Consider the following 10,383-nt stretch of genomic DNA (forward strand, 5'->3'; position numbering starts at 1 on the left):
GGCGGGGAACCAGGCCGTGGGGATCCCCAGACTCAGGTGCTCTGTGGATTTCAGCCCCAAACGGACGTCTATGAATCATTGCTCGGCCTCTCGACCCCTTTTCTGGACCTCAGCGAGCTGCACGCAGTGCACACCGACGTTGACTATTTAGGAAGAAAAGGGCTGCAAGCGCACGGAGCCGGACCACGCGGGCTCTTAGTGCGACCAAGCGAACCGAGCTTATCTTGTGGCCTTTCTTCCTTTCGGAGCCCCGTTGGAGATTAGGGGCATGGGGCAGGTGCCCCACCATCTAATCCAGGCCCACGGCTGATCTCCCCCTTGGCCCTGTATTCTGGGAGCCTTCGGGGAAGCGGCGCGGGCCCGGGCGGGGGCGTGCGTGCGGAGGCGGTGGGAGGGGGCGGTGGCGGATCCCGGAGGGACGAGATGGGGAGGGCCGAGGCAGCTCCAGCCGCGCTCCCGTGCGACCCCCGCGGCGCCGCGGGGCCGTCCGCACACAATTAAAGCGGGATTCCTCCCCCGCTGACGTCGGCGGCGCCGAGGCCCCTCCCGCGGCTGCATAAAAGGCGCGGGCTCCGCAGCGCAGGCGGCAGTGGGGGCCGCGGAGCGCAGCCTAGAAGACTGTGCAGCAGAGAGCGCGGTGCCCAGAACGCGGGCCGCCTGCGGAGCCACTGCCCCTGCCAGCCGGATCCCCACCGGAGCCAAGCCCGGTGCTCCAAGTGTCCGCAGCCATGCTGGCCGGCCGCGCCGTACGCACCTGTGCACTGCTCGCCCTCTGCCTCCTGGGCAGTCGGGCCCAGGATTTCGGGCCGACCCGCTTCATCTGCACTTCGGTGCCGGTGGACGCCGACATGTGTGCGGCGTCCGTGGCCGCGGGCGGCGCGGAGGAGCTTCGGAGCAACGTGCTGCAGCTCCGCGAGACCGTGCTGCAGCAGAAGGAGACCATCCTCAGCCAGAAGGAGACCATCAGGGAGCTGACCACCAAGCTCGGCCGCTGCGAGAGCCAGAGCACTCTGGACGCGGGTCCCGGCGAGGCCAGGTCGGGCGGCGGCCGCAAGCAACCTGGCTCGGGCAAGAACACGATGGGCGACCTGTCCCGGACGCCTGCCGCGGAGACGCTCAGCCAACTCGGGCAAACTTTGCAATCTCTCAAAACCCGACTGGAGAACCTCGAGGTCTGCGTGAGCTGCGGTTTCCCCTCCGCGTTGTGCGCCCTCCTGCCCTCGCCCACCCCATCCCGACCCGGTCCCGGTCCGGCACCCCTGCCCCCCTTTCCTTGCCTCTTCGGCGCGTTGTTGCCAGACCGGCGCCTCTCGAACCCTGCGGGGCACCGAGAGCTGCCACTCGCTGGAGCTCCCCTCCAGGCCGCCCCCGCAATCGCCCCAGGGACCGTGTCGCGGGCCTTCGCGCGCGGTCCGGGCTGCACGCCTAACGGTGTGGTTTTCCCCTGCCCTTGTGCTCCCACAGCAGTACAGCCGCCTCAATTCTTCCAGCCAAACTAACAGCCTCAAGGATCTGCTGCAGAGCAAGATCGATGACCTGGAGCGCCAGGTGCTGTCTCGGGTGAACACTCTGGAGGAGGGGAAAGGGGGGCCCAAGAACGACACAGAGGAAAGGGCCAAGATCGAGAGCGCCTTGACCTCCCTACACCAGCGAATCAGCGAACTAGAGAAAGGTAAGGGCTCAGGGGTTCATGCTGCATGCTCTCGACTGTCTCCAGAGACACTGCCTGCCTGGGTCCTGCTCCCTGCCCTGGCCTCTTGTCCTGACCCACTCTGTAATCCCTCCCCAGTCAGGGCTTCCTGCCCAGTTCCTAGGTTGAAGATACCGCTCCGGGGACGCAGCAGAGCTTAAGAAGGGATTGTACAGTCCAGTCAGGACACTCGCAGGATTTTTTTCAAGTCTGATTTGTTTAATCCAGCAAGTTTGCACCGTAGCTGTTTCTGGCCCGAGCCTTCCTTAGTAACGAAAGCCTTGCTTTAGCTGAAATCTGTCACCAACAAAGACCAGAACACCAGCCTTCTCTGGGGCCATTGGGTATCTTTCCTGCCAGTTGCCCAGTAGCCCTGGTGTCCTTTCAGGATTACTGGGTCCCTCTACCTTGAGCCCCCCTCAATCCGTTCTCCTTCTTCCAGTGACCCATCTTGCATGCCTCCACATTTGCCCTGGTCATGAACTCAGGCTGGTCCTTAGTGTACTGATGAGCTGTGCCCTGAAGTCACAGAAATCAAACAAGGTTGTAAGAAGAGGAGGGGGTAGCCCCGCTCAGAGCAGGGCCACGTGACCCTGCTCGGACTGCAAAATGTGCAGGATGGATTTAAAACAGTGCCATCTTAAGGCGTGTTATGTAACTGAAAACCATCAAGGGAAAGAGGAACCTTAGAAGGGAGGGGTGGGAGTTTCAGGAAAGGAAAACACTCCAGGGAGATGCAGGTACTGACCCCCCCCCCCAAAGACCGACGGAACCTGAATTAGTTAGCAAGGGTCTGTGCTAAGGGTCAGCTCTGCTCAGTTGCTCTGTTGACTTGAGGGTGGTGTTGTTTCTGTCCTGTCCTGTTGCTTTCTAGAAGTCACTCTGAATTCAGGGACCGGGTTTTTCCTGGGACAGGGGTACAGCCATGAGCTGGCAAAGCAGGTGCATTCATTGGCTCTAAAAGGGTAATGGTGCCCTGCTCAATGGGACCTGTTTCCCTGAGAATCAGTCATGTCGGGGTCCCAGGACCAGCCACAGGAAGTTTAGAGCAGAGGTGAGGGTTAGACTTTCCCAGAGGATGCTGGTTAGCAGTCATGAGGTGACCAGACCTGGAGCCTAAATTTCCAGGAAGCTCATCAGAGGCTACTTGGCAACCTCAAAGCATCACCCTGGGGGCCCTGGTTCTAGAAAGGCTGGTCTCCCCTGCTGCCCTGCCTCTCCGTAGGTTCCAGGCAGCCTCCTAGGGGAGCTGGGGGAGGCTTGCGGCTCCCTCTGAAGGGTCCTTGCAACTGCACACAGGACTGAGTGACTGACTGCAGCATGTCCTGGCTTCACTGGAGGGGACGGGCTGTAGGGATGCTTGTCTCTGGTGGAGATGGCGAGAAAAGCCCAGTACAGTTGAGTAGTTCTGAGCACCATCACCATCTAAATCAGGTCGGCCCCCATGGGGGCCGCTCAGAGGGGAGCTAGCCTGGTTCCTTCTTCTGCAGCCACACCTTCTCAGTTGCTTGGCCGGTGTGCACTGAAGCAGGCCCCATTCTCTCCCCACACCTACGTTGCAGCCCAGCAGCAGACTTTTTCCCTACCTTGGCCTCCCCAGGGATGGCACCATGTGGCAACAAGAGCTGACAAGGCCCAGAGTGCAGAGACCTTGGGTCAGCTTTCTTTTGCCAGCTGGCCCCATGCCCTGTCTGCATCACGAGACTTGATGGGGACCAGACACGACTCATACCCTAAGCACTTGGTCAAGGTACAAGATGGCAGGGCTCACTTGTCCTCCCTAGGTCAGAAAGACAATCGCCCCGGAGACAAGTTTCAGCTGACGTTCCCACTGCGGACCAACTACATGTATGCCAAGGTGAAGAAGAGCCTGCCGGAGATGTACGCGTTCACTGTGTGCATGTGGCTCAAGTCCAGCGCGGCGCCTGGAGTGGGCACACCCTTCTCGTATGCTGTGCCTGGGCAGGCCAATGAGCTGGTTCTCATTGAGTGGGGCAACAATCCCATGGAGATACTTATCAATGACAAGGTAATGCCACCACAGGACAAGGCTCACCCAGGACCCTGGAGTGTCCTCAGAGCCTGTGGGACTGCAGGTCTTCTAGAACCCTGGGGTGTGGGGTGCTCACTGGGGCTGTGATTCTGAGAAGAAATGTCTTCTCTGCACGGCGAGACTGGGGGAGGTGGAAGTTGGATCAGATAGGAAATGGGGAAGGGCATCTTCACCTTCCCTCATAAAAGAACTGGAGGAGCTGGAACATTCCAGAAAGGCCTTAGCTGGTGGAGGGGAGGGAAGGAGGGAGGGAGGGAGGGAGGGAGGGCAGAGGACCGTCCTGGGAATGTTCTAGTCTGTTCTGCTGGTATCCTGGCTCCTCCTCCACTGGCTGGTTGACCGACCGGCTTGGGCTCTCCATTTTGGTGACTGTAGATACCCTAGAGCGTGAAATGCTTCTAGAGACTCTCTGATTGTCCAGACCTGTCTCATTTTGCCCCTCCCTGGAAGAGGCCAGCTCCCTCCCACCCAGGAGAGGATAGTTTTCCCTCAGTTAGCTGCACACTGCTTTCCCGTTAGTGGAATTAGCTGCCAGCTCTCAGCCCCCTCCTCTATGCTCTGTCACCATAGTAAATGAATGGCTCACACCCGGAGGGAGGGAGGCTGGTGTTCTAAAGCTCTTGTTTTTAATGCTGCACCCTAGAATGCTTTGCGCTTTCCCCAGCCCTGTGGGGCCTGACTTGTCCTGTGTCCCCTGCCTAGTGTGGACGAGGGACGTGCTGTGCTTCAGGTCAGCCCGTGATGTTTTCACGGCTCCACTCAGGTTCTCTGCAGGGGTTGGCTGCAGGCAGTGTAGACCAGAGGTCCTAGCTGCAGGGGTGGAAAACAGGAAAAGATGAGAGACCCAGTGGGGAGGCCTGAGGCTGCAGTAAACTTCACCACCGGGACACTCACTCTGTCAGAGGCGCATGTTTCAGGGAGAAGGAGGTGGTGTGTCTAGATGGGTCTCCAGGGCTCCTTGGCAAAGCTGCTGTCTTCCAGTGCGATTCCATGGCTGGGGCTGGAAGATGCTAAGGACTTCTGAAGGGGCGGTGCTGTGAGGCATCAGGCCTAGCCCAACAGGAGTTGTGAACAGAGTGAGGGGCATGGCGGTGGGACTTCAGAGCACCCTCAGCACTGGGTGGCACCAGGCGATAGTGTCCTTAATGCGTGTCTGTCCTCCTCCTCAGGTGGCCAAGCTGCCCTTTGTAATCAATGATGGCAAGTGGCATCACATCTGCGTCACCTGGACCACCCGGGATGGGGTCTGGGAGGCCTATCAGGATGGTACCCAGGGCGGCAATGGAGAGAACCTGGCACCCTACCACCCCATCAAACCACAGGGTGTGCTGGTGCTGGGCCAGGAGCAGGTACTGGGGTACTGGCCTGGGCAGAGGGCGAGTGTGTGTGTGTGTGTCCATGGGTGTGTGCTGGGAACAAGCCACACCATAATTCAGCAGACCCAGGTCCCAGCACTCTTGGGAAACTGCAGCAGGCCTCTCTTTGGCATGGGAAGCCCAGTTCCACTTTTAGCAATGAATAATTTAGTTCCTGTGAAATGGTTCATCTCCCACTGGGCACGGGCTGGGAGGGAGATGAGGGGACAGGAAGTCATCTTCCATTCTTCTTCCGGCAGATAGGGTGTTTGAGAGGGGTCGGAGGCACTGCTGCCTTGGCTGTTGATGGCTCTTGCCGACCCCCTACTCATTATTGCCCGGGGGACTGGGTGTGAAGGGTGGTATCTCAAGACCCCTGGGTGGATGATCCTTGTCCAGCCTGGGCTAGCACCGATCCCTTCCCTGGGCTCCTCTCAGGGAGAGACAGGTACAGGAAAGAAAAGAGTACCAAGCAAACAGGTGAGGAAAGGGAGGAGACCCTGATAGGGAGCGAGGCCGGGATAGCCAGGCTCCCTCCTCAGCAGCGGGTGGCTCAGCTAGGCCTCTCTGTCACCCAGCCAACCCCTTCTCTCTCTCTCTCTCTTATCCCTAACTCTTCTCCAAAGGACACTCTAGGCGGAGGGTTTGACGCCACTCAAGCGTTTGTGGGTGAGCTAGCCCATTTCAACATCTGGGACCGCAAGCTGACCCCCGGGGAGGTGTACAACCTGGCCACCTGCAGCAGCAAGGCCCTCTCTGGCAATGTCATCGCCTGGGCTGAGTCCCAGATCGAGATCTTTGGTGGAGCCACCAAGTGGACATTCGAGGCTTGTCGCCAGATCAACTGAGGGCTTCAGGCTAGGGCTGAGCCCCCAGCCCCAACGCCTGCCCACCCTGCTTGTGCGGTGACCCATCATCTCTCCTCCCCTCCCCCCAGGAATGACTCAAGGCCATGGCCCCTGCACACACACGCATACGCACACAGCCCGGTTTGTCCTCCTTGTGCACATGAAGGCTCTTCTTTGGCCCCAAGGACACCCCCTCTCTCCCTAGGGGACCTACTATTTCCCGGGCATGCCTAACTAGAGCAGGCAGCATCAGCTTTGACAATGCAGAATTATGTGAGAGAGAGCGAATGTGTGTGTGTGTGTGTGTGTGTGTAGGGGAGGCTTTCTTCTAAAACGAGATAGTTTGTTCCCTTCTTTCTTTGTGATTTTATAAGTTTCCTGGATGGGTCAGCTGCCTGTGTGCCTCAGGGCTTGTGCAGCTTCCTGGAACACCCATTTGCCCTTGTTTGCTGACCTATTTGGGAGTGATATAGGTCTCTGTTGACATAAGTCAACAATGGTTCGTTAAGGCTGGGGGTCCTTTCCACAGGAATCTTTATTTGGGATGATAAATGGATTCTCTGAAATTTAAAGGCTGGTTGTCCAGGGATGGCACTTCCTGCCAATCATCCCCTTGTCTCGCCCCCATCAGGCTGTTTGCTGTCTGCATCTGAGGGTAGAGTAGGTCCCTCAGTAGCTCTACCCCAGGACTGCTCCTCACCCTTGGCCTTCCTGCCTCCTTGTATCTATCAAGGGACCTGTTATTCCCTTTCAGCTTCCAAAGCTACTTCAGTCCAGTGGTTCTGAGAGGAGAGTGCCCTTCCAGAGTCCCAGCACACAGGGCCTGGGCACCCACCCTTCCTCCTCCCTCTGGCAATGAGAGACCAGAGGCTTCAAGTGGAGATCTCACGTGCTTGGTCTCAGCTCTAGAGAGTGCCGAGACCTGACCTCCCCCACTCCATGGGAATGCTTTCCCACGGGGGTTTTCACAGCCATACTCCCTTCCTTTCCCAGCACACCCAGGCCCAGGTGAGCTAGCTCAGACCCCTCAAGAGCCAGGGGCTCGGGAACCTCTCATGTGGAGCCCGCTGGCCAGGGTGGGGCCTGCCATTCACTCCTGCATTTCATGGGGCACAAGCCCCACAGCAGCCCCAACCTGCCACCGGCCTGTGACACTGAGCCCATGGCTTTTCCTTATTGAAAGTAGCACGAGTACCCCCTTCTGGGCCTTTTGAGGAGGGGGACGAAATGCGTGTGTGCACATGTGTCTGCTGAATGCTGAGGAGGCTGTGTCCAGGCGGGGTGAACCCCTGCTTTATTCCCCCGTGTTGCCGGCACACATAGCCCAGTGACACCTGGACTATGTCTCCAGTAGCCTGACTAGCATAAGGCTGGCAAGTCTCTCTAGAAACCTACACACTGCCTGGCTCGTCTGCAGCTGCAGACGCTTACTTCCTCAACAGGAGCAGGTTTTCCACCTGCTGTTCCTTCCAGGGGCACCTGTCTCCTTCTACACAGGTCCATGTTGTGTCTGAATCTAGTGCATCCGTGTCTGTCCGTGTAGTGTCTGTGTCTGTTCTTGTGAGTGTCTGCACGGTTCCCGGTCACCGCTCTGTGGTGTATCTCTCTCTGAGAGGGTGCAGATCAGGCTGTGCCCCACTCGTCGTCCAGCAGTGGCTTTTTCTTAGATAATTGTGCGTCCTCAGCACCCGTCGGGTTGTGGCATCCTTGGATCTGCGGGGATCTTTTGTGTTTGCATGTTCCTCAGGGTGGTGTGTTCCTTGCTCCCTTGGTCCAACGCGTGTCCCCCTGCCTGCATGGACTTCTCTGGTTCTGTGTTTGTGTGCTGAATGCCACCCAGTGTTCTGTGATCACCCATGTAGCTACTGAAAGATGGCTGGGTAAGCAAGCCAGGGGTTTTGGGGAGGTGGAGAGAGAGAGATCAGCATCCCTCTCCCCTCCCCCTCCCCGGACATAGCAAGAAGCATCTTTAACATCTAGGTTGTGAACAAGCCTGAATGGTACCCATGGTTGGGAGAGAGAACTCGAGCTTCAAATCGACTTTCCAGACCAGATTGAGCCCTACCCTTACTTTAGCCTTCTAGGAGCCACCACCAGGCTGGGCCTAGAGCCGGCTGTGCCTGGTGTACTCCTGCCAACCCCTGCCACCAGCCCCAGCCCCTGCCAATGCGGACCCCAGACCACTTGCACCCAGACGGGTGGGGTGGGAGCTGTCCGTTCAGGACCACAAGCCATCCTCTGCCCTGGCTTAGAGGGCAGAGCACACCCCAATGCTTCTGCCTCTGCCCCTTCATCTCCTCTCAGCCCCCTTCCCTTCTCTCCCCTGCGGCACCCACGGTGCCAGGGACAGATGCTGACATCTAGCTCTTGCCCTGCCCCTAACTGGAGTCTGTGCCAAGCCCTCCTCTCCGTCACTGTGTTCACACTTGGCACTTTGCTGGCCCCAAGAAAGGTAATGACAGCCGCAAATCTAATCCGCATACTTCCCATCGACTCCGTAATCTGATTGATGTTCCCTCTTGCACTGAATAATACATGCCTCTCTCAGGTAAGCCATTTTATAAAATAAGAGATAAAACGCACTGTCGAGTGCTTCTGCCGATGGTGTCCGACAGCACCCTGGGCATTAGGGTGGTAGAGCTGCCACGGAGGCTCCCAGGCCCCAGGGGCCGAGAGCTCACTTGAATCGTAAGCCTTCTTGCTTTTGATAACACAGTATTATTTCTCTTACTGTAGAAGAAAAAGTTTATTACCAAACAAGAGTATTTTTATGAAAGAGTAGGACAAACCTATAAATTATCTCAACCTATATCTCCCTTGAAAACACTTTCAGGCTCCACCAAAACATAGGACTGAAAGCGAGTATTTTGGAAGAAAGAGATACATTTTTGTATGCTTTCTTTTCCTTTTGTAGACTCCCGACTTATTTTCTAAGAGTACAAAGATCACTTTGTCACCAGCCCTGGGACCTGAGACCAAGGGGTTGTCTTGTGGGCAGTGAGGGGGAAGGACAGGCTGGCCTGAGGTTCACAGTCATTCCAGTGAGCTCTGATGAGGGGCCACCAGATCTTGAAGGTGTTTTGGGGACCAGGAGGTTGAAAAGAAAGGCCCCTAATGGCAGGTTCTTTGTGTTGGAGCTGAATGGTTTCATGGAAGGAGATGAGGATTTGGAATCCAGTTCTGAGCTCGATAGAAGGAACTAGGGTCGCTCTGGCTAACATGGGGTGCAGCATCCTTGGTAACCCGAGCGTGGCTCGAAACAGTCATGATTTCATCCAAAACACAACGTGTAAACTTACTCAGCTAACAATGGGAAATGTATTGCTTCTATGCGCAGTGGACTTAACGTGCAATTTGTTCACAAAGGGAACAAGTCATTGAGGAGAAACAAAAGCCCAATACTTAGAGTCCCAATTTTGTCTTATTTGCCAAAAAAAGCAACCCCTCCCTAGAGTTGATATTGTTCCAATGTATATACTGTAAAATATGAAAGAATTGATGTATCTTACTTTTTCATTATTTGCTAACCAAAGCTGTACATTTTTCATACAATCCGCAGCCTTTTGAGTATCAAAGGGGTAGACCACACCCATCAGCCATTCTGGAAGTGCACTATTTATACTGGTATCCTTGCTTTTTTTTCCCATTTTCTTGCTGAGATGACATGAATTGTTAAGTTTATTTTTACACAGTAAAGAGTGAAGAAAGACTGAGGTCTCATTGGATTCTTTCTCCTGTGTGTGTGTGTGTGTGTGTGTGTGTGTGTGTGTGTGTGTGTGTGTATGTGTGTGTGTTTGCAAGAATATATTCAGGTAAATGTGTGCATGTGAAGGCCAGAGTTTAACACTGGTATCTCCTTCAGTTTCTCTCCACTTTGTTCTTTCTTAAGATTTATCTTTATTTTACATATGGGTGTTTTGCTTGCGTGTATGAATGTATGTATGTATGTATGTATGCCATTTGTGTGCCTTGTGTCAGCAGAGGCTAAGAGAATGCATCCGATCCCCTGGAACTGGAGTGACAGGTAACTTGTGAGTCACCATATTTGGCACTGGGAGCCAAACCCAGGCCATCTGCAAAAGCAGTCAGTGTTCTTAACTGCTGAGTCATTTCTCCAGACCCCCATCCCCACCCCCACCCAGCCTTATTTTTAAAAACAAAGTCTCCCACTGAAGCTGGAGACTACCAATTCATCTAGACTGGATGGTCAATGAGTCCTGTGAGTCTGCCTGCCCCTGCCCCTGTCCCAGCTCTGGGGCTACAGCCACTGGTTTTCTATGAGGGGATCTGGGATCTGAACTCAGGTCCCTTTGCTTGCACAGCGAGCCCTTTATCCACTGAGCCATTGCCCTAGCCATCCATAGATTGTTCCCTCTAAAACTTGCCAATGTTGTTAGCTAGGGCATGTTCAACATCTGTGGTCCCCCGTCCCTGTTG

General features: G+C 55.7%; 1 protein-coding gene across 1 annotated transcript; it reads left to right on the forward strand.

Annotated features, from left to right (window-relative positions):
• Positions 1-600: 600 nt before the first annotated feature.
• Positions 601-9,655, forward strand: Nptx1 (neuronal pentraxin 1). The gene is made up of 5 exons (XM_052196987.1): positions 601-1,172; positions 1,465-1,672; positions 3,475-3,719; positions 4,913-5,092; positions 5,725-9,655. The coding sequence occupies exons 1-5, from the start codon at positions 729-731 to the stop codon at positions 5,944-5,946; spliced, it is 1,299 nt and encodes a 432-aa protein (XP_052052947.1). The 5' UTR covers positions 601-728; the 3' UTR covers positions 5,947-9,655.
• The last annotated feature ends 728 nt before the right edge of the window (positions 9,656-10,383 follow it).

This window comes from Apodemus sylvaticus, chromosome 10 (genome assembly GCF_947179515.1).
Source record: "Apodemus sylvaticus chromosome 10, mApoSyl1.1, whole genome shotgun sequence".
Lineage (NCBI taxonomy): Eukaryota > Metazoa > Chordata > Mammalia > Rodentia > Muridae > Apodemus > Apodemus sylvaticus.